This window comes from Trichomycterus rosablanca, chromosome 5, assembly GCF_030014385.1.
Source record: "Trichomycterus rosablanca isolate fTriRos1 chromosome 5, fTriRos1.hap1, whole genome shotgun sequence".
In the NCBI taxonomy this organism is placed as follows: Eukaryota; Metazoa; Chordata; class Actinopteri; order Siluriformes; family Trichomycteridae; genus Trichomycterus; species Trichomycterus rosablanca.
In genome coordinates, this window is record NC_085992.1 from 43,967,721 (window position 1) to 43,992,090 (window position 24,370).

The window sequence follows — 24,370 nt, forward strand, 5'->3', positions numbered from 1 at the left end:
ACAACTACAATTACATTATGAATCCCGCTTCCCATCATCTACTTTTGCCCATTTGTCACACTCATTTGTTTTAGATCATCAAACTACATTTTGTATTAGACAAAGATAATCCAAGTTAACAGATTTGTTTCCACTTCATTATTATGGGTGTTTAACTGTAGACTGATGGATACAAATGGCAACTATATCCACTCAAAAACAAATCCACAAAACTGCAAAAAATCAATAGGTCTAAATCCACTCTACACTTAAACACTAAAATTATACCATTCTATAAAAATCCTGTACAATCTTTCCCAGATTGTTGTAACAGTCTTCTTGAAATTTATCTTAAGCTTGTGTTCAAATACTTGTCAAAATATTGCCTTAGAACAAACACCCTCCCTTATATTGCAGTGCTAATAGACTGGTCATTGTGAAGTGTGATCATTTAATCAATGCCCACATCACCACTGTACATAAACATTGTTTATTGTTTTCTTTTGACAACAGGTATTTTAATAGCATGTTTAAAATGTCATTTCAGACATCACAAGGTTCATGACATGAGGAACCAGAATTAGAAAAAGGCTTTGCCACGTCTCAGACATTTTAATTACACACTGTATTTACACAGCAGAACAAAAAACATGAGCTTTCTCAGCATGCTTTTGTGGCACATCCTGTATCTGTGAAAACTTGTGAAAGTGTACAATAACTCAATACAGTTTTCAGTTTGCAGAAACTTCCAATGTATCCGGCGTTCACTATGCTGCTTCTGGTTATAGAGCCAAACTTGTATGGTGAGGGAAACGCATGGCTGTCCAACACATGGAGAGTCATTTAAAGCTTTAAATTATAAGCATTACAAAATATAACATAGCTATAAGTCCTCTTTTTTCCCCCTCTACGAGTAGTAGGAAGTCAATTGTAGCACTTCAGACAGCTGAAGTTATACAATGCGTTGGATGTATAGTGAACATTAGAATATCAGGAATAACTGGAAAACAAAATGGGGAAAAACGCAAATAAAAAGAGAAGGGGTTTGTACGTTAGGATAAAAACGTCATGCACCAACAGTTAAGATGTAACAGTGCCACCCACCCAAGCTCACAAAAATAAGACAAAACTAAATGTCTTCAGAAAGAAAAGGAAAAAAAAAAAAAAACACCCTGTAATAAATCTGTACAACCAAAATACATTGGGATCTACAGCTACAGTTACATTATTAGGGTTATATACACGTTTAGCCCACCCATTCTCTTCACACACAGACTTTCATTTCACTTCATTTTAATCAAACATTAAAAGTAAGACTGAACTGGAAAACACAAGACCACTGTGAATCAATTTAAAATGGCTGCACGTCGCTCAGGTAATCATGGTAGGACTGCTAGTGTTTGCCAGTTAGAATATTTGAAGTACTTAGTGTAAACTGAAAATTGGTGGTTTGTGAAGCCTGGATGCAGAAAAGCTGGTGACCCACACCAATTTACTTGGTATAAATAAATCCAATCCCAATCAAGTAACACTAAGCTCAAGATGATTCAAAGTTTAAAAACAATACATCAGCAACAGCATCGCTCAGCTTAATCAAAAATACAAAATCAGACAGTAGAAGCATGGACTCAATCCTCCCTCTACAATCTACTCAAACAGAACAGAACAATGGCTCTCCGTACACTTCGGCCTCTTCACTGAAGAGAGCTAGGCTATTCCATCAATAAAGCTCTATGTTCTCTCATGCTGGGTGGGACAGAATTCAGAATCAGAGGGAGAACCAATGTTAGGGTTTCTTCCATTTTTACACTAAAATGATTGAATGCGATTGCCCCGAAAGAAATGAAACAGTTAATAAAAAATAATAAAAATAAAACATGTTTATTGTATCTTCTCTTAAGCCCGTGTACACAATCTTCCAACCTTGTTGAGAAAATGGAAAACTAGATTTGTACAAGATAAGATCACAATCTCTTCTTGCAAAAAGAAATAAGGACTTGTGCCCGCCGCTGCTGGGAAAACGTCGGCCGTTAGTCGATTTTTACATTTGTGTAGATCTTCCTTACAAAGGCACTTGTTCCCATGTAGCCAACCGCTCCTGGAAAACCATAAAATAAACAGTGGGAGAGAGTATTTACTAACTTCTATCTAACAGCATCTATGGGTATTTTAATAATGTATTTATAAGAATAAATAATATGTATAAAACCTAAATAGATACAATTTTATGTATTTTTTTAATGCATTTTCCTCCCGATTTAGCACACTCAGTTTTGTCTTCCCCTGTTGAGAGATGCCAGATTGCATCCAAGGAGAGCACGTCACTGTACACGCCTCTTTCAACACATGCACAGCCCTCCTCTTCTGGCCCCTGCATTCTGCACAGGCATCTCTTTTGCCAATCATGGTCCTTACACAGCGTATTAAGAACCACCCACCCACACATAGTCCGACCCCCAACCTGCCGATATGATGGCCAATTAGTATCTGCTGCAGGCACTGCCAATTATGCCCGCTAGATGGCGCCCAGCCGACCGGTAGCAACACCGAGTTTCGAACCGAGGAGTTCAGAAACTCTGTGCTGGTGTGCTGTACCACATGGGTGCCCAAAATTTTATGTATTTAAAGGTTTATTGGATGGCATAGTGGTAAACTGCGCTAATCCACTATCAGTGGGATCCAGGGTTGGAATCAGCCGGACTGGGCATCTGCATGCAAATATGATTGCCTAAGTCTGAAGGGGCGCTGCCAAGGCCCCTCAATGGAGTTGCACTGTGTCCAGGGTGTGTTACTGCATCATGCCCAGTGATTCCAGGGAAGCCTGACCCAATTGTAAATTGCTTTTAATGTAAACATTGAAAACAATGTAAATTTACATCTGCGGCATTTAGAAGACGCTTTTATCCAAAGCGACTTACACTTATCATTGAATACATTTCAAACAATTGAGGGTAAAGGGTCTTGCTCAGGGGCCCAACAGTGGCAACTTGGCAATGGTAAGGCTTAAATCGACAACCTTATGATTACTACTCCAGTAGTAATCCAGTAGTAGTAAAATTTTATAGACATGAAAAATTGTTTGAGTGCAGGGGTAGATCAGCGATTGAGGTACTAGACTAGTAATCGGACACAACCATGACAATCAAGCATACACATCCCCTCCACTACTTGTGAAGATGCTCAGCAACATGCTATACTCAAGAAGTCCTCCAGTATTTGTGCTGGTACCTTGACCAGATAGCAAAAGTTGATTGCTGAGGCAACAAGGTGTTGCTTTATTTGGCCTTTTCTCCGTCAAACATGGCAAATTGTGTCTGTACAATGCCCAAAAAAAGCCAGTGGTACCACTGAGACCCGAGGCCGCCGTTTCAGGCTTGCATACTAGATTGCACCCCAATTCGAGAGTATTACATACACTTCACATGCATTGAACTCGGCAGGCTCAGGTCTAGCAGATGTAAACAGAATTAATCTTGGAATACATACCACACATTATTCCCAGAGCAGTGCTGAACACAGCCATGTAGCCGAAATAGAACGATGTCTGAAACAAACCGTACATCCTGCAAAAACAAAATAGTGTTATTTGTTGAAAGAGTTGTAAGCAATGTATAAGCTACACAAACCAAATCTGTTAGACAGCTAAAAATGTAGTTAATGTGGTAGGTTTTTTATGTAATACAATACAGCTGACATTATGTACTTGTACAGTTAAGGCTAAATAAAAAAAAAAAATCAAACTTACTTTGTTTTGAAGAAATAGTAGTAAAAGGAATACATGTAAACATAAACTGCCGTTGATGCAGCCGAAAGAAAGCTTGTCCACTGCCTATGAATACAAAAAGTAATAAATATGTTACTTACAATTCAACAAAAACTTTGCATTCTCAATAATTCCCAAAAAACAATTAACACTGGGGCTGCCACTAATGACTATTCTTCTATCGATTAATCTATAGACTCTTTTATCGATTAGTCGATTAATCTGAACGATTAATTTTCCTCCAAACAATTTTATTCAGAATCTCATTTAAGCTTCTTTTATTTGAATATAAAACTGTATGGCATAATAATATGGCACAAAACTAAATGTAAACAGGGTTTATGTCCATATTATCAAATTCTCAAGTGCTTCATATTAAACAAAGTGCAGCATGTATTTATGGCATTCCGTACACAAAGCAAATTCTAAGTCATGTAAAGTGGTAAGTGTTTCACATGAAAAGCTTTTTGCGCTTTGAGCTCCACAGCAACCACAAAAATCGCGAGCTCAACGCAGTAAAGTGTGCGGCGGTCTAACTGAACTCGCTAAGAAATACAGTATTCCAAGATCTTCCGCGATTAAGAAGCTTAATCAAACAATATAGACGTAAAAGTTTTGCCGCGTCTCATGCGCCCTAACTGAACTCGCTAAGAAATACGGTATTCCAAGATCTCCGTGATTAAGAAGCGAAATGAAACAATATAGAAGTGCAACATGGAGCTAGTGCTGCTGTGGTACCATCAAAGCTTTGCACAGTGTACACACCACCATTTTGTTTTGTGCCAGTTTTAAGTATTCCCAAAAGCTTGATGATTTGGGTCTTGAAAAACGTTTAGCTTTGCTTTGAAAGCTCCCTACAATCAGCCTCTGCTGCAGACGGCAATTTTTAAGACTTAATGCGCATCCAGTGATGGACCAAATACGACTTAGGTTCATGCACGCAGCAAGTAGTGCTGAGGGAATCATAGGAATGGTTATATAAATGGAAACGTTGTAGAAATTAAAAAGGATCATTTATAAGCATAGTTTTAAAAACGATGCATCGACTTAAAATATTGATGTCGAGTCATCGACTAGGTCGACCAATCGCGGCAGCCCTAATTAATACCAAAAAAGTAAAATTCTCACCATCTGTAGTCTTCAGCGTTGAGAAGGAAGTAAGTACAGACGATGGTCACACACACAGTCACGATGCACAAGATCACCAGTACAAGCATCATGAACCCATAAACATAGTAAATCTTGTACGCCCAGAATGACGTAAAAATAAAATACCTTTTAAAAAAGAGAGAAGTGAACAGTGTACATTGTTAGTCATATTGGGACAATTACATTTTATAAAAAGAACTGATAGAGGGTTTACTTACATCTCAATAAATATAGACCCAAAGGGCAGGATCCCACCCAGACACACGATGACAGCTGGTTCCATGAACCTGATAAACAAACAAAGAATCAGTAAAGTCATCATTTATTTATCTTTAGTAACTGATTTTATCCTGATCATGGTTGCAGTGGGTACTGCACCACACATCCCACACAGTATATTCACAGAATTTAGCTTTTATATAGGTGCTTGTGTGGCACAGTGCTTCAGTACTGTTGCCCACCATCACTGAGATCCAAGGATATAAGGATCCAATTTCAACTGTGCTATTGACCAGTCGGGGTTCTGCATGGACAAGATTGGCCATTGTCTGGTGTGGAGGTGCACTTGTCAGTGTGGTCTCAATGCCGGTCCCACCCCTGAATAAAAATAGAAGGGTTGCATCAGCAACGGCATCCGGCATAAAAACTGTGCCAAGTCTGTTATGCGGATCGGATCTGCAGCACCGACCTTGAAATATGGGAGCTGCCAAAAAGAGGGAGAAAAGCAGACACTTTTGTCCAAAGTGACTTACAACTGAGTGTATAAAGGCCAAGCAATCGAGGGTTAAGGGCCTTAAGAGCCCAACAATTAACCAGGCAGATGTGTGGCTTGAACCATTGACCTTTTAATTAATAGTTACCACTTCCCTGGATCTACCAATTCACTTTCCTTATAGGCCAAACATTAAATAAGGGTATGGCCAAACAAGTGACCAGGAGTGATGCTCCAAAAAGTCTCGTTAAACCAAGCGCTGAACAGCACCCACACTTTCTGCTCAGCCTCACATCAAGGCAGATTTTAGCAACCACACACAATGTTGATCCTTTAAAGCTTTAGGTCATTGAGATAAAAAAAAAAGATCAGCTACACTGCATGGGTCTACTTATTTTTTCTCTGACCCAGCATCACCTTTCTTTCCTGGCTGCTGGCAGGCATGGATTTGGTGAAGTCTATTTTTTTTCAATCCCATGTTTAAATGCCTAAATGTAATGTTATGGCCACACTCATTTGCCTTAAAGCACAGATAGTTTGATATGATTCTTAATTGTTTATGGGTAATTTTCTTGCACATAAAATTACTGCTAAGCTTTGAAAACTTTTCATTTACCCTAACCAAACCCAAATCGACTCAACAACAGTAATTTTAAATGGAATAATTCATGAGCAAACAGTGTAAACTATGCACTGGGGAAAAACAGCTTTACAGCCCCTGCATTAGAACTTAAAGCTGATAGGAAACAAACAAAGAACATACCATTTTTTCTCAGGGATGGGCCTGGGCACAGCGTTAACCCTACATGGAAAATTGGGCTGACCCGACAGGTTCCGACCCAGTATCGTCCCCACCAGGTTCAAAGGCAGAATAACAAAGAAGCAGATGCAGCAAACCGCCACCTGAAAAACACACATGTCGTCACTAATCATCTTTACCTAGTACTCTTGAGGCATTATAAGAATATTTATCAGTGTAGATGGTCAGGACCCATATTGCTGTGCCGCACCCTCTACACAAACTGTGCCACCAGTCATCACACTTGGCCACTACTAATTTAAAGTGTTTATGAACTGATCTTAAACCGATGTATGATAGATCATACCAATGATGCACCAATTAATTACAACAGTACACTGTTAGAAACATATAAGAAAGTCACAAATGTTTGAAGCTACTCAAAGTCCCCAATCTAACATTTCCACAAACAAAAAGGAGGCACTGGTGCTGATCCGACACTCACCATAGTGCCAAATGGGATGGCTCTGGAAGCATGGTAGTAGATAGCAATGAAGTTGATAAAGAAGGCTGTGCCGCAAACCATGGCTGGGATCAGGAATGCCCCGATAAACATCTGCTTTATCCATCTCCTACCTGCTCAACACAAACAAAAAATACTGACCAATTAAAACAAACCCAGGTTTAAAGACATCAGTGTCTAAAGCCAGACTCAGTTAAACTCAAGATGTTCTGTCTGGACGCTGCTGTAAGATAAAGTCCATTAATCAAAAAATAAATAAAAACCTATGACGTTTTGTCAACATGAAGAATGTGCAATGCAAACACAGTAACTTAATTTAGAGTCAAAAGCACAATATGATTGAAAGTCTCTCTGTATTCTCATTTAACATCATAAAAACTGTTTGGAATTAAATCTCAGGACAGTTACCTCCTTGTTTTGCATACAGGCTTCCCCCAAAGTATCCGTTGACTGGAGAAGTAGCAGCATACACAAATATGGCCGTACTCAGCATAGAGCCCCTCCTACAAGAAAAATACAAATATTAATGAAGAAACCCACCAATCACTGTCAATGGCTATTATTCACTTGAGTGTAGAACATAGCTTGGGGCCTGTGACTGGATATATGAATATACAAAATAAATACTAAATAACAAAACATTTTCAGACTTACTCAGTGTACAGATCCTCAATCATGGCCACCACAATAACAATGAACGATACAGAAAAGATCTGGCATCCAGAGCCAATAAGGGAGGAAAAGATCAGGGGGTGGCTTGATGGTCTAAAGACGTCACCATGAACCTGCTTCCAGCCATACTCGTCACCTAAATCTCGATCCTATACACAAATAGAGCAAAAGAAAGACTAAGACTTCAGTCTTATTTGTGTGATCCAAAAGGTACAGAAGCAGAAACAATCCATTAGCCTCAATAGTTTCGGGCAGCCAACTCAGTTCCTAAAGTTTAGTAAACAGATTTTATCAATCAGTAAAATAATACTACTTTAAACATTCAATACTTGTTTGTTACACAGTAATTTTTATTACACCTTAATTAAGTATTCATTATATAGTAAATGATAATTGTGCAACATGCACAAAAAATAGGCAAAAAATAACTATTGCCAGTGTGCATTTATAATTTGTGGATGAGATTTTTCCAGACATAAGACAGGAGAGGACTGCATGGCTAGGTGCTCAATTTTATACACCTGTGACAATGGGGCTAAATAAAACACACTAATTAAACAATTAAGTGGTGTGTCCTAATACTTTTGTCCATATAGTATACACCGTCCAGGCATAACATTATGACCAGACAGGTGAAGTGAATAACACTGATTATCTCTTCATTACGACAGCTGTTAGTGGGTGGGATATATTACGCAGCAACTGAACTTTTTATCCTCAAAGTTGATGTGTTAGAAGCAGGAAAAATGGGCGAGCGTGAGGATTTGAGTGAGTTTGACGAGGGCCAAATTGTGATGGCTAGACGACTGGGTCAGAGCATCTCCAAAACTGCAGCTTATGTGGGGTGTTCCCGGTCTGCAGTGGTCAGTATCTATGAAAAGTGGTTTAAGGAAGGAACAGTGGTAAACCAGCGACAGGGTCATGGGTGGCCAAGGATTATTGATGCAAGTGGGGAACGAAGGCTGGCCCATGTGGTCCGATCCAACAGACGAGCTACTGTAGCTCAAACTGATGAAGAAGTTAATGCTGGTTCTGATAGAAAGGTGTCAGAATACACAGTGCATCACAATTTGTTGCGTATGGGGTTGCACAGACCAGTCAGTAAGTGGTCATAATGTTATGCCTGATCAGTGTATTTTGGCTTATTGGTTGACCACAAATATAAATAATAATAACCCAAGCTGACGTACAACCTACAACTCACCATATCATCCATTTCCTCCTCTTTGCTGTATCTGGCATAGTCTTTTCTCAACGTCCTCATCAGAATCATAGACACCAGACCCACCAAGAAAATCACCATCATGAAGGAGTTAAATATTGAGAACCAGTGTATCTGTCACAAAAAGAGAAAACAGGCATGGAGTATTAACAAAACATGATTTTTTTTTTTACACGTTTATTGTTCTCTGGAGAAGAAAAACAGACTTGAATTTACGTGCAACTAATGTTTAATGACAGTATATAACTTACTCTATGCTGAAAGAATGATGGATCAAGGTATTTATCAAACCGGTCTTCAAATTTCACATCTGACTTTTTCCATTTGACCTACAACATGACAACAGACAATGATTGTTCAATACTGCATGAACCATTACAAGTATTAAAACAATTTTGTTAGCAGGTCTTAATGTAGACATACTCACCGAGTAAGACATGGCGATCCTTGTGTTCGGCACAAGTTTGACTTTCCCCTCACTGGTCAGGTTAACATCCACAATCCTGTTATCGTTGAAGCCAATCTCCAGCTTTTTGTACGTCCAGAGGTAATAATCCTCTCCATTCTCATCTGCCTCACCAACAATTCCTGCAATTATTGAGCAAAGAATAAAATAAAATTTATGATACTAGATGAGCTAGAGAAGTGTTGTGTCATTAGCCTGTTTTACACAGGAAATAAAGCGCGTGTGCAAGTACAACAGCTTTGCCCAGTACATAAAATAAATAAAAATTCCAAAACTACTCACCCCAGATGGGAAGGTCATCGATGTACATTTGATACCAGTAATGATTCTTAATGGCATAGACAAAGGCATCTCTTCTAGTTTTATCAAGCTCAATTTCACAGTATGTTGTTTGCATTACTTCATCTGTACAGGAAAAAAGAATCACCAAAATTATTTTACAAGCACTTACATTTACAGATCCAACTGAACCATAATCCAACAGATGAATTGCCTATATTTAAACTCAATATTCAGAGCATTTCTTATTTACTTTTTTTTACATTTTTGTTGACATATTCCAGCAGCGTGCATTTTCAAATGAAAATTACAAAAGAACTGAGGTGCCCAGGTGACTCTGTGGAATAATCCGCTAGCACAGTGGTCCCCAAGCACTGGGCCGCGGACCGGTACCAGTCCATGGGTCATTTATTACCGGGCTGCACAGAAAGAATAAGTAATTTGAGATCGCTACATCAACAATGAAAACACTATTTTTTTTACGGGTGTTATTGTCTCCAATCACCCCTAGGTAGGAGCAGTGTCTCATTGCAGCGAAGAAAGCTCATTTGTGAGTAGTACAGTTACTCTATTTTAAATCCCCCTGCCGGGCAGCGAAATTATGTCATATATGAAACCGGTTTGTGGTGCAAAAAAGGTTGGGGACCGCTGTGCTAGCACAACAGCGCTGGACTCTGAACTCCCTGAGTTCAAACCTCAGCTCTGCTACTGGTCGGCTTGCCACCCCCTAGTGGGCATAATTGGCAGTGTCTGCAGCAGACAAAATTGGCCATTAAAGTCTGCCGGGTTGGAAAAGACCGGACTGATAGTGGGTAAGGTCTTCAAGGCTGTGAAAGGACCCTGGTTAATAGCCCAATGCACCTGTACAGAAGTGGAGGGGTTGGTGGACTGCGCACGTGTCAAAGGGAGCCTGAGGCAGGCAAAAACACCCTCCTCGGATAGGACCGGAGTCAGAGAAATGGGGAGAAATTGCATAAATAAAATTGCTCAAATTAAATGTGATTTGGGGGTTAAAAATAAGCACATCAACGTAACATTTTTTAAAATTACATTTTCATCATTTAGCAGATGTTTTTATCCAAAGCAAGTTACATTACAGTTACATTATACAGTCTGAGCAGGTGTGAGGCTTAAACCAGTGACCTTCTGATTACTACTCCAGTACCCTAACCACTAGGCTACTGCTTGCCCCTAAATTGTTAGTTACAGGGGATACATAAAGACTCAGTTACCTTTAAACTTTATGTCAAGGCCACTGAACTCCAGCTCAACTCCCTGCAGAGCCTCTCCCAGAGTCTCATGGTAGTGGCTGATGGTCTTCTTGATGCCAACACAAAAGGGCAGGGAGAAGTACTTATACGTTTCCTGTCTGTTGTGATACGGCCCCACTGTGTTCATCCATAGAACCACCTCTTCTTTATCTATGTACTACAGAAAACAAGGAGATATGAATATACGTTGAGCCTAGGGTTGGGCGATATGGATCAAAAATAATATCTTGATATATTTTAGCTGAATGGTGATATACGATATATATCTCGATATTTTTTCATCCCATAAGGTAATAACACAAGACGACACTTCTGAGACAAAGCTACATGTTCCAAATACTAAATACCAAAAAATTTTACAGGCACTTTTATTAATATTTATGCCGGGTAAGCTTCACACAGGAACTATTTTTCCTTAAAAAAAAAAAAAGCTATTCTAGAGCTATTTCTTAGAGCTATTCTAAAAAAAAGTTTGTTGTTTTCTAACGTCGCGCCTGTTGTGTAATGTGAATTACAAATATATTGTCTGGCCCTTTAAGAATGTTAAGTGCACTATAGGGCGCAGGGAGCGAGTGTGTAGGGAAGGAATTGATCTGATCACGACCACGTACAACATCCAGTACAGAAATCACTCCCCATAATGTTTGATTTTTACAGATAGAGCAAATATATGCACATCACATATACAAACACACAAGTCAGAACAACAGGAGATGCGTCGTTACGTTATTATTACTTTCTCAACACGTGCATACACTGTTTATATATAAAGTAAACACGCGCATGTCAGCGCGTGAATGCGCTTGTGTTTGTTTATTTCCGTTTTCCAATATTGGTTTTTAAAACGAATAACGACTCGTTTTCTTGTTTTTCAACTTTGGGATTTAAAGTGAAAAACGAATGACCAAAGGTACACGGACTTGTTTTCGGCGTTCTCTACAGAATACATTATTCCGCTGCTCATCTGACACTTTGAATCCGAACCATCTCCAAATAATTGAGCCATTATTATTATTTTTACTAACCAGCTCCTCCACCGTCTCCATGCTATCACGGGAGTTTTACTTACAGACATGTGTTGTGAGGGCAGAAAGAATTGGCGGTGGGGAGAGGCGAGGGGTGAGTTGTGTTCAGTGAGGGAGAGGGGCGGGGCAGGTGAACATGTGCAGAGACAAACTGGGAGAAGAGAAAGACGAACTGTCGGATCTAACTGGAACGCAACATCTATATCGATACATGCGATATTGTCTTATCTTATATCGCGTATGAAAATATATCGATATTTTACAAAATCTCGATATATCGCCCAGCCCTAGTTGAGCCATTTAATAAATGTCGCTCTTTAGAAATATTAACGCAACATAGCCACCTTCATGAGGGTAGCATACCCAGTGTGGTTATTTAGTGTTCGTCTATGAATACGTACTGTCATTGTATACTTTTCATATTAGTAACCTGTTGCCTATATTTCCAGAGAACTCTATACGTACATTGAGTAGAGGCACCAACAATTTATGACACCTAACTAAGGAATCAAGGTCAGTACAAGTTTTCACACTTCACTTCCAATTAGTCGGGTATGTATCCGTTGGCCAAGGCCATAATGACAAAATAAGCCTTGGGTGATCAAGGCCATAATAATGGAACCAAAACTTTATATAATACAAGATGCAAACCAAATTGGTAAATGTACACTTTAAATTACACTGTTACTCCAGGTAAACAGACATACCTGCATCCCAAAAACAAATCTCCTTTAAAACTGACTGAAGGGCACCCAGGTGGCGCAGCGGGATATTCCGCTAGCACAAAAAAAACCTGACAGAAGATTATCGAATGAAAAAAGCATTTAATTAATCAGAGGTTACACACGTGTGCTTGTTCAAGTAATAACTCATGTCCATCACTGGAACTTGGCCAAACTTGGCCAAAAGCACCACAGTGATGAATAAGTCTGTATTGTGCATTTTATTTTCTGTATTACTCCTAAACCTCAATTTAATTAAAATAAAAAGGTCATGGCATTAAAAGTGAACAGTCAGAATATATTCTAATCTAACTTTGTTTTACTTTCTCCCACTTTTTAAACTTGTGAATCCAAATCACCACTGCCACACATGCAGCTCTTTCGCAATAATGAGGACAGCAATAATGACCTGCAATCAGGTCTCTGTGCATTTCATGTCCACAAAACTAGTAGCTAACTACTCCCTCTTTCTAAACATCTCAGAGAGAACGTCAAACATTTAAATCATGTCACACCTACTTCAGTATAATAAGACTGGCAGTTTCTTGAGCAAAACCACAGCTTTGCATACTGTTCTCTACTTTGCTTAGAATGAAATAGCCAATATGAGACAAGGTAGCCAGTCAAAGGTAGAAAGTTAAAGAGTGGATATGAACTAAGGCTAACAACAACAGAAAGAAGCTGTCAGACAGACAGAAGTCACAATCAGAGCAACATGAAGTATGATATGGGTTGTTCTTTTAAAAGCTCTGAATAACTTTTACTGCATAAAAAGAAGAAAAAGGAAATTAATACATTTCATGATAATTTACTTCTATTAGAGATTAGAGGAGATAAACACATTAGAATTATAATTTAAAAACAAGCAAACAAAAATATAAGTCACAACTTAATCTATACAGTCTAAATTTAATAATCTAATTCAACATCAAAATTTGCATCAGGAAGATCTTTTGAATACCTGTTTAGAAAGGAAAGTGTTGATCAGTGGCGTTACTATGAATAAATAATCGTTTAACAATACTTCATTCTCTGTATGTATGCTACACAGTCCTTCTACCTTGCCAGCTACTTTCTTTTTTTGGCAGCTAGGACAATTGAAGATGACTGTGCAAAATGTTCTTTTGTTGTCACCGTCTCTGGCATTACCAGCTCTTAAGATAACACCCCGCAACTAACTCGTCAAACAACAGACACAAAAAACTATTTACCCTATGCTGTTTTATATTACCCTATATATATATATTTAAAAAAAACTTTTTAAAACAACCAAACATGTAAATGATCTTTTTATGATTTGAAATGTAATAAACTAATTGCAAAAAATGGCTTTTGTTTGTTTATTAGTATTTTAACGTCATGTTTTACTCTTTGGTTACATTCATGACAGGAACGGTAGTTACTCATTACACAAGATTCATCAGTTCACAAGGTTATATCAAACACAGTCATGGACAATTTAGTATCTCCAATTCACCTTACTTGCATGTCTTTGGACTGTGAGAGGAAACCAAAGCACCCGGAGAAAACCCACATGGACACGGGGAGAACATGCAAACTCCACACAGAAAGGACACGGACCGCCTCACCTGGGGATCGAACCCAGGACCTTCTTGCTGTGAGGTGACAGTGCTACCCACTTTGCCACCGTGCCGCCCCAAAGGATGGCTTTACAGAAGAGATCCGGATCTGTTGTCCAAATATACGTCATATTAATGGCCTGCCAGCCATAATTATACAAAACATAATTATAAATGTATTTATTTATTATTTATTTTAGCATCATGTTTTACACACTTTGGTTACTTTCATGACAGGACAGGTAGTTACTTGTTACACAAGATTCATCAGTTTACAAGTTTAATGTCAAACACAGCCATGGACAATTTTGTATCTCCAATTAACTGAATTAACTGCATGTTTTTGGACTGTGGGAGGAAACCGGAGCTCCCAAAGGAAACCATACGGACATGGGGAGAACATGCAAACTGCACACAGAAAGGACCCGGACCGCCCCACCTGGGGATCAAACCCAGGACCTTCTTGTTGTGAGACAACAGTGCTACCCACCGTGCCACCCTAATTATAAATAAGCTCCTAATTTACTTAAATATAGTGACAATTTTCCAAAAAAATTGGTAACACATTAAAGACAAAAAAGATTCTGAGCTGTTTTGTAATACTGATTAAGAATTACATTTATATACGTGTCATATAATTAACTTCAGTATGTACACGGAGAGTGGATGGGATCCCTGTAGAGATCTGTATTTATGCTCTCAGTTCAAATCAATCATCATTTGTTGGAAATGAACTGAAATGATATTTAACAGACTGCAATAAACAGACACTGATTTCTTTGTCAGGGATGTCAATGTTAAGCAGTTAATCATTGAAATGCCTGATGGGCAACTACATGCAACATGAATTTGTTTCTTTTCAGTGGAAAAATAACCAAAGCAGAGAAGATAATGTAAACTATGGAGAAATCCTCCAAATCCTCTAAAATCTGAGTACCTGGGTGAAAGTTTGTTGTCCTGTTTTAGACACTGAACAGGCATAACATTAAAACCACCACCTTGTTTCTACACTCACTGTCTATTTTATCAGCTCCACTTACCATATCGAAGCAACAGAGTCCATCTGTTTCTCTACATACGTTTTTAGCCTGCTTTCACCCTGTTCTTTAATGGTCCGGACCCCCACAGGACCACAGAGCAGGTATTATTTGGGTGGTGGATCATTCTCAGCACTGAAGTGACACTGACATGGTGGTGGTGTGTTAGTGTGTGTTGTGCTGGTATGAGTGGATCAGACACAGCAGCGCTGCTGGAGTTTTTAAATACTGTGTCCACTCACTGTCCACTCTATTGGAGTTGGTCATCTTCTAGACCTTCATCAGTGGCCACAGGACGCTGCCTATGGGGCGCTGTTGGCTGGATGTTTTTGGTTGGTGGACTATTCTCAGTCCAGCAGTGACAGTGAGGTGTTTAAAAACTCCATCAGCGCTGCTGTGTCTGATCCACTCATACCAGCACAACACACACTAACACACCACCACCATGTCAGTGTCACTGCAGTGCTGAGAATGATCCACCACCTAAATAATACCTGCTCTGTAGTGGTACTGTGGGGGTCCTGACCATTGAAGAACAGGGTGAAAGCTCTATATGGTAAGTGGAGCTGATAAAATGGACAGTGATATACAGTGTATCACAAAAGTGAGTACACCCCTCACATTTCTGCAGATATTTAAGTATATCTTTTCATGGGACAACACTGACAAAATGACACTTTGACACAATGAAAAGTAGTCTGTGTGCAGCTTATATAACAGTGTAAATTTATTCTTCCCTCAAAATAACTCAATATACAGCCATTAATGTCTAAACCACTGGCAACAAAAGTGAGTACACCCCTTAGTGAAAGTTCCTAAAGTGTCAATATTTTGTGTGGCCAGCATTATTTCCCAGAACTGCCTTAACTCTCCTGGGCATGGAGTTTACCAGAGCTTCACAGGTTGCCACTGGAATGCTTTTCCACTCCTCCATGACGACATCATGGAGCTGGCGGATATTCGAGACTTTGCGCTCCTCCACCTTCCGCTTGAGGATGCCCCAAAGATGTTCTATTGGGTTTAGGTCTGGAGACATGCTTGGCCAGTCCATCACCTTTACCCTCAGCCTCTTCAATAAAGCAGTGGTCGTCTTAGAGGTGTGTTTGGGGTCATTATCATGCTGGAACACTGCCCTGCGACCCAGTTTCCGGAGTAGGGGATCATGCTCTGCTTCAGTATTTCACAGTACATATTGGAGTTCATGTGTCCCTCAATGAAATGTAACTCCCCAACACCTGCTGCACTCATGCAGCCCCAGACCATGGCATTCCCACCACCATGCTTGACTGTAGGCATGACACACTTATCTTTGTACTCCTCACCTGATTGCCGCCACACATGCTTGAGACCATCTGAACCAAACAAATTAATCTTGGTCTCATCAGACCATAGGACATGGTTCCAGTAATCCATGTCCTTTGTTGACATGTCTTCAGCAAACTGTTTGCGGGCTTTCTTGTGTAGAGACTTCAGAAGAGGCTTCCTTCTGGGGTGACAGCCATGCAGACCAATTTGATGTAGTGTGCGGCGTATGGTCTGAGCACTGACAGGCTGACCCCCCACCTTTTCAATCTCTGCAGCAATGCTGACAGCACTCCTGCGCCTATCTTTCAAAGACAGCAGTTGGATGTGACGCTGAGCACGTGCACTCAGCTTCTTTGGACGACCAACGCGAGGTCTGTTCTGAGTGGACCCTGCTCTTTTAAAACGCTGGATGATCTTGGCCACTGTGCTGCAGCTCAGTTTCAGGGTGTTGGCAGTCTTCTTGTAGCCTTGGCCATTTTCATGTAGCGCAACAATTCGTCTTTTAAGATCCTCAGAGAGTTCTTTGCCATGAGGTGCCATGTTGGAACTTTCAGTGACCAGTATGAGAGAGTGTGAGAGCTGTACTACCAAATTGAACACACCTGCTCCCTATGCACACCTGAGACCTAGTAACACTAACAAGTCACATGACATTTTGGAGGGAAAATGACAAGCAGTGCTCAATTTGGACATTTAGGGGTGTAGTCTCTTAGGGGTGTACTCACTTTTGTTGCCGGTGGTTTAGACATTAATGGCTGTATATTGAGTTATTTTGAGGGAAGAATAAATTTACACTGTTATATAAGCTGCACACAGACTACTTTTCATTGTGTCAAAGTGTCATTTTGTCAGTGTTGTCCCATGAAAAGATATACTTAAATATCTGCAGAAATGTGAGGGGTGTACTCACTTTTGTGATACACTGTATATACACACAAAAATCAACAACATTAGTCAGAAGTTAAATTTTCAAACCAAGGCAGGTCAACATCTTTTCAGTTTGTACATGTTACTGATTGTAAAGCTTATTTTAATTTTACAAGGACATTATGTGGACAAATTTATTTATTTATTTATTTAGGTTTTAACGCCATGTTTAACACATTGGTGTCATTTAATGGCAGTAATAGGTATTATGTACATTATGTGGACAAAAGACCATCAAATGCTTGGATCTTGATTGATTGGATCTTAGCCAACACCCAAGCTGATTGGATTCATGCAGGTCTTCATACAGGCAAATATTATCTATGTCTGTGTTAGTCACTGTTCGTTCTATAAATTACTATCACTAATCCATCAGAAACAGTGGTGAGAAAAAGTAATGAGCTTAAATCCATTCAGAGTAGTTCTTTTACAGGAGCAAATCCGATATTATTTTCTTTCTAATCCCTACCTCAGTAGTTTGGCAGTATAAAAAGGTTTGAACCAGTGCTAATCAATCTGTTTGCTCACTTACTGCATGTATACATAGTAAGGAGTTCCTGATTTAAAAAATAAATAAAAAAAAACCTCCATATCCAGACTACCTACACTGTGAGCTCAGAGAAGCGTGGGAGGTCCCGTAGCCTAAATAAAGGGGCTAGTGTAGAAACTGCTAGAGGAGTGAAATCTTAACTCTATAAACCTCTACACAATAGGGAATTCAATTTCTTTCATTAACAACTAACAGCCAATTTTTAGTTACCTGTGAAGTGGAAAAATGATCAAGACTTGTTGATCTAGTTTAAGAATTGTTTGTTCTATTAGAAAAGTACAGGTTGTTGAGACTGTTAAACGTATGACATCTTTATGATACTATTGTAAGGTCGAGCAAGGTGTTTTACAGGATAAGTTGACCCAGAGAGAGAGAATACAACCTGCCTGAAGGAAACTAGCTTAAACTAGTTCCTACTAGTATTGGTCTGTATAAATACATGTGTATAAATGTGCAAATGTGACACACTGTGCAAATAACAAACTGTGCAGTGTAAATAAACTTTCCCTGCATAATCCAGTCTTTAGGTATTCTTTGTCTTATTTTATAAAGGTTTTTCCACCATGACTGACCATTTTATAATGACCAATTAAGCATTAAACACCTCTCTGTGTAGCAACACTTTTGGTCAACATTACTGGAACCCCTGACTATTAAGTACACTATGTAAAATTACTCCTGAAATAAAGTGTTAAATGAAACCGCTTGAATTTATAATATGTGTTTGATACATAAATGCACAAGACAAAAAATAAATAAAAATAAAAAGTTTATACAAGGGATACAACATTGAAAACAATGCCAGGACATGACCGAGGACAAACGTCAGACTAACCTGTCTAATAATAGAAAGTTGTCTCACCTGTCCACACCTTGGCAGTGCTCATATGACTTTTATTAGCCAATCGGTGGCTTTGATGTTTAAAAGGCCACTTTTATTCCCTGTTCCTTGTTTACAGTGGCAAATACAACAGAGCTGTCTGAGAAACAGAAATGTAATTACCACCACCACACACAAGCAGTCCAAAGACCCTGGCATCCCAGATTCAACAGTTCTAAATGTCGTCAAGACATTTGCTACTCATGGAACCATTAAGAACCTTCCAGCTTCCAGGACATGGTAGAAACAGGAAAACTGATAAAAGACCCCTAATAAAAGTGGTTCAAAATGTGGCAGGTAAACCACATACAACATCCAGAGAACTTCAGGCTGATCTGGAGATATCTGGAGTGATGGTTTCAACCCGTACCATACGCAACACACTGAACAAAATAGGGCTCTATAGATAAATGCTAAGAAGGACCCTGTGGAAAAATTACTGTGGAACATCTCTCTTATACACACAAAACCTAACCATTATTGTGATACATGATTAATTAACCTTAATTGGAATACTAAGACACAACCAACAGGTCCCACAGAAGCCAAACCTATACAGTGTTAATAGCACAGAGACAAACATATACATTTTTGAGAACAAACTATATATAAGGGGGGGGGGGGGGGGGGGGGGACACAGTCAGTGTGAGAGAAAAATGTTAATCTACACTAGTAGTATTAATACATAATCAATTACTACTTAGAACGTGTAGATATGTTTAGGGCATGATTGCCAGTAGTCATAATTCAATATTCCAAGAATACTGCTGCAATGAAATGTTACTGGAAAGTGGTATACATGACCAGTTTCTATGATCTAGCAAAAAAATCTCTGTTAGTGGTGGAATCTTCCACTGTCCTACAAGGTCACTGATGGGAGTATTAAGGGTGATTATTTTCTTTTCTTCTTATAGCATTCACAGAGTTTCTATGTGAGACTCTTTTCTTCTTATAATTAAGTCTTTGAGGTATTTCATAAGGGTTTTTCACCACATCAGTTAATATACACCTGGAGGGTGTGTTCATAAGAGCATTGAAATGATAACACTTCCAATATGAAGGAAGCATCTTACTGGATACTACTGGAAATAGCTACCTCTACACTTTCAATCATCAAAGATACATACAGATGAGTGACTGCAATTGGCCAACATAGGAAAAAACGAAAACTACAATTGACTAGTAGCAATTGACTAAAGTTATTTTTAAAACCTGAATTTTGTAAGCAGCAAATATGTCCATGCTGCATTTTTAGGATAATTTTTTAGGATCATTTTTCAGCATTTAGCATACACTTTTATCCAAAGCGACTTACAGTATACAGTCTAAGCAATTGAGGGTTAAGGGCCTTGCTCAAGGGCCCAACAGTGGCAACCTGGCAGTGGTGGGGTTTGAACCAGCGACCTTCTGCTTACTAGTCCAGTACCTTAGCCACTAGGCTACAACTGCCCCGATATGCTAGTGCTGTGTGTTAACCAAAAAAAACATATACAATCCATGGCATTTCTATTACCATTTACTGTACATACTATTGTGGAAAGATGCAGGGAATCCAGAGAATTTTTTAGTATGTCTAAGGCAAGGCCAGAAACCACCCATCAATGTGCATGACCTTCAAGCCACTCAGATGACACCATGTGGAAAAAACTGTCATGTTCAATATAGTCACATGGGCTTGGAAGAACATTGGGAAACCATTGTAACTTAACACAGTCTACCATTGCATCAAGTTATGAAAACCAAACCTATAATATGCAAAGACAAAGCCAAACATCAATTTTATACAGAAACATCAAGTTTTCTGGGCGCCAGCTCATCTAAGATGGACTAAATGACAGTGAGAACCTGTGCTGTGGTCAGATGGGTCTTCTAATAAAAACAGACATCAAGTTCTCTGTGCTAAAGACAAAAAGAACCATCGAGATTAAAGATGCAAAGACCTGTCATAGTATTTCACCCGTCAACACCTGTCATGATATGGAAGTGCATCAGTGCCCAGGGCATGGGTGATTGGGGAGGTGCCAAAGTGTGAAGGTCCCACTGACATGGAGAAGTATATTGATATTTGATAAAGACACGCTGCCATAAAGGCGACGTCTTTTCCTGTGAAGTCCATGATTATTTTAACAAGACAACACCACCACTGAATGCTGCAAGGCAGACGTAGGTTTGACCCTCACCTCCTGTCACTGTATTTGCATGTTCTTCATTTGTCTGCATAATTTTTCACCAAAAACACAAACAACCATCCCAAAAACTTGTAGAAGGTGGATTAAATGCTCCAAGTTGCCCTTAGTTGTGAGCAGCTGTGTCTATAGATGTTAGCCTTGCAATGGACTGTCACCCTGTCCAGCGTGTATTTCTGCCCATCTCCTTGTGTTTCAGGGTGACACAATAATAAAAAGGTTAATAATATCATTCACTTAAAATAGCAGCTACTGAAATTAACCGTGTGTTAACTTATTGCACAATTTGGGTAAGCTTATGATGACAAAGTGAAAACACTGGCTGAGCGATATAAAGACAAAATAGTACTAATAATGCAAAATAGATTTATACATAAAACGTAGTAACAAATGGCACGCGATGGTAGACTGTCTGCCACAAAGCAACAAAAGTAATAAAGCCTGGGTTCAATCCCATGTTTTCAATGTGTCCAGGTAGCATACTATGATTTCCTTTTACCTCCCAAAAACAAGCATGCAGGTGGACTGATCACTCTTAACTGCCCCTTGGTTTCTGGATGACAATAAATTACACCAGCAAAATCTGTTTCCTTTAGTTGTTCTTAAACACAAATGAGGATCCAGACCTAATGATCTATACAAATTGAGTAACAAACAAACTGAAATTTTAAATTATGGTGGGTCTAAAATTAGAAATTGTGTGTTGATTAGGGCATACCATGCACATGATCACAATGTATATCTTTGGCCAAAAAAGGGATATACAGATTAGTGTGTGTGGTATCTGTTACCTGAGTTAGCACTGAGTTTGTGTTACTAGTAACGGTGTATTGATTAGTTTTGATTTAATAAATTTGGGCCTTAACTAGTGCTGGGCATAGTTAATACAACAGCTGTAAACTTCAGTAGGCAGCAGATTATATAATATTTTTTGCCGCTAAAAGTGCTGTGAAGCGTTGTGCAAATTAGACAGCTCACGAGTTAACCAGGTGTTAGCATGACAGTGTTCACAGATGAGAGAGGTTTCCTCAATATGGTGAAAAAGAATAAACAAAAACAGATGGAGGATGAAGAGAGGAAGACCAAATATGCACCAGAAAGGCCTGCAAAAGAAATTAGCCGTGTCTGCAGTTTAGAACAGATTAAAACACTATAAACTGCACAGTTTGTCGAGCCACGGCTGTTGCAAACAACGACATTGCAAATCCACATATGCAAGGACACGATTCCTCTATAGACAGTCGAAAAAGAAGCTTTCAGAGCAATAACAAAAACAGTTGATTCCAGGTTTGTCTTAGGGGGTGAAAATACTTAAGCGAACTGCAAGTGGAGATATTTAAAGTTGTCCACTTTTCCACAACAGACCTGTGGTCAAGCTGTACAGTGGAGTTTGCAAACGTCGTTTATTTGTTAAAGGGAGAGCTAATGGTAACAACACTTCAATATTAAATAAACAATAAAAATGTTATTTATTGCAACTGTTTCACACGTACTGATTCCATCATCATGTACGTGTCATTTTGTGGGGCCAAGCAAAGATTATAGTACTCAAAACCTGTATTATATACACGGTGAAACTAAAACTTTTTATATTCTATGTACATATGACAGTAGAATAAGCCACATACATATAAAAAGTCCCAGTCATACAAAAAAAAAATATATATATACCGTGATACAAAATACCGTGATACAAATGTTTGGTCATACCGCCCAGCCCTAGCCTTAACTAAAGCAAAGGTATGTGCTGATGTGTGTTCACAGAGATGTGATTGTAATTAGATTTCAAGTTTGTCCTAAGTGAAAGTACTGTTGTGACTACACTCAAATGTGCTATTTTAAACATATAATTCATGCTTTTCTTCTACTGCATTGTGACAATCTTCAGTTTAAAAAATCTCAGCAAAACTAAATACTACAACATGAATCGGAATCTCGTGTGATGTGAAAACGTATCTTTATATTTACCCACCATTAGTTTGACTAGCAATAATGTCCCTGTATGGCAGGCCTACCCTACCAGGATGTGTCTGTGTACATAGCATCGCACAGTAACCACAAAGCTAACACAAGCTACCTAGCTAACGAAGACTTCTACAATTCTAGCACTACATTTTAAATACTATTTTAAATATAACGTGTGTCAATAGTTGATCAAGTTCAGTCCACATCGGCTGCATGTCACTTAATGTGTTAGAGAGTGTTATTAACCCAGCTATCGAGCTAATAGTTATCCAAGCTCCTTAGAGGAATGTATTCCAAATAACTCCACACTCCATATACAAGTGCACTACAATGTTAAGCTTTTACACACTACTAAGTGCACTTAATATTTACATTGGTGACTAATTAAGATTCGGCCTGTAAACCACGTAGCTTTAGCTGTGCTCGGTTGCTTAGCTAACATAGCTACACATTTTACTTTAGCGACAGCATTAATATTAGAAGACATTATGCTAACGTGACACTCCAAGCTATTTGAGAATTTAATGCTGCAAAACAATGGCATACAGTGTTATTTAAATAGCATTGTTTATATCCATCGTTCTTAATCAAACTCTGTCGGACACAAGGCTTGTTGGGCCGAAGACATTATTTCCTTACCGTATGATCATGCTCATCCGCTCGTGTCGGTAACAGCAAACTTAAAACAGACAATAAAACCACCAATGCGATCTTCCCCCTGCACCACCACATCATTTTCAAGCAAAGTTTTCGGTCCGATTTTGGGATATTCGCCTTTTTGACTCTATCCCACCTTTCTTCTTCCTGGTTCTATGACAGTGGTCGTCTCAGGATGCTCTCGTATCGATATGTAATAAGTTAGTTACTGATGACTCACCGCGGTGCGCTGTGATTGGTAGAAATTAATCACATGGACGAAACTAACCAATCCTTTTATGCAGCGCTGAGACAGCGGTGAACAATAAAACACTGTTCTAAAAGCGCATCGCCACCTTCAGCCACGTCATCTGATCGCCAACATTACCTACTGCAGGAAAGGAAGTTCCTCCAGGAGATGAAGTAGGATTTGACTTAGCTTTTCCAGAGCCTTAAAAAGTGTTCTGAGGGACACAGATTTACCTTGCTATTATCAGCTTTTACCAGGAGCTCAGGAGTCAGTGTGGATAAGCTAGACTCCCTCATTATTTAGTGTCTTCATGTAAAATGAACCCTATCATGTTCAAGTTGATTTCCTTACAGGGTTCAAATACATCTTTTTGTTTCTTTTCTGTCTCATGTTGGAAATTAATTTGATTATCTTATTTAATAATTTAGTATGATTTATGTATCTATTTATTAGGATTTTAAGGTCATGTTTTACACACTTTTTTATTTATTTTATTTAACCTTTATTTAACCAGGCAAGTCATTAAGAACTG

At 39.0% G+C, this 24,370-nt stretch overlaps 1 protein-coding gene across 1 annotated transcript; it reads right to left on the reverse strand.

The window, feature by feature from the left end:
• Positions 1 to 453: 453 nt before the first annotated feature.
• tm9sf3 (transmembrane 9 superfamily member 3) lies at positions 454 to 23,751 on the reverse strand. The gene is made up of 15 exons (XM_062996201.1): positions 23,592 to 23,751; positions 10,737 to 10,932; positions 9,508 to 9,630; positions 9,187 to 9,347; positions 9,011 to 9,088; positions 8,742 to 8,873; positions 7,520 to 7,686; positions 7,274 to 7,368; positions 6,848 to 6,978; positions 6,367 to 6,506; positions 5,110 to 5,178; positions 4,871 to 5,017; positions 3,725 to 3,808; positions 3,466 to 3,542; positions 454 to 2,077 (listed from the first exon to the last, which is right to left on the reverse strand). The coding sequence occupies exons 1-15, from the start codon at positions 23,685 to 23,687 to the stop codon at positions 2,010 to 2,012; spliced, it is 1,764 nt and encodes a 587-aa protein (XP_062852271.1). The 5' UTR covers positions 23,688 to 23,751; the 3' UTR covers positions 454 to 2,009.
• Positions 23,752 to 24,370: the final 619 nt, after the last annotated feature.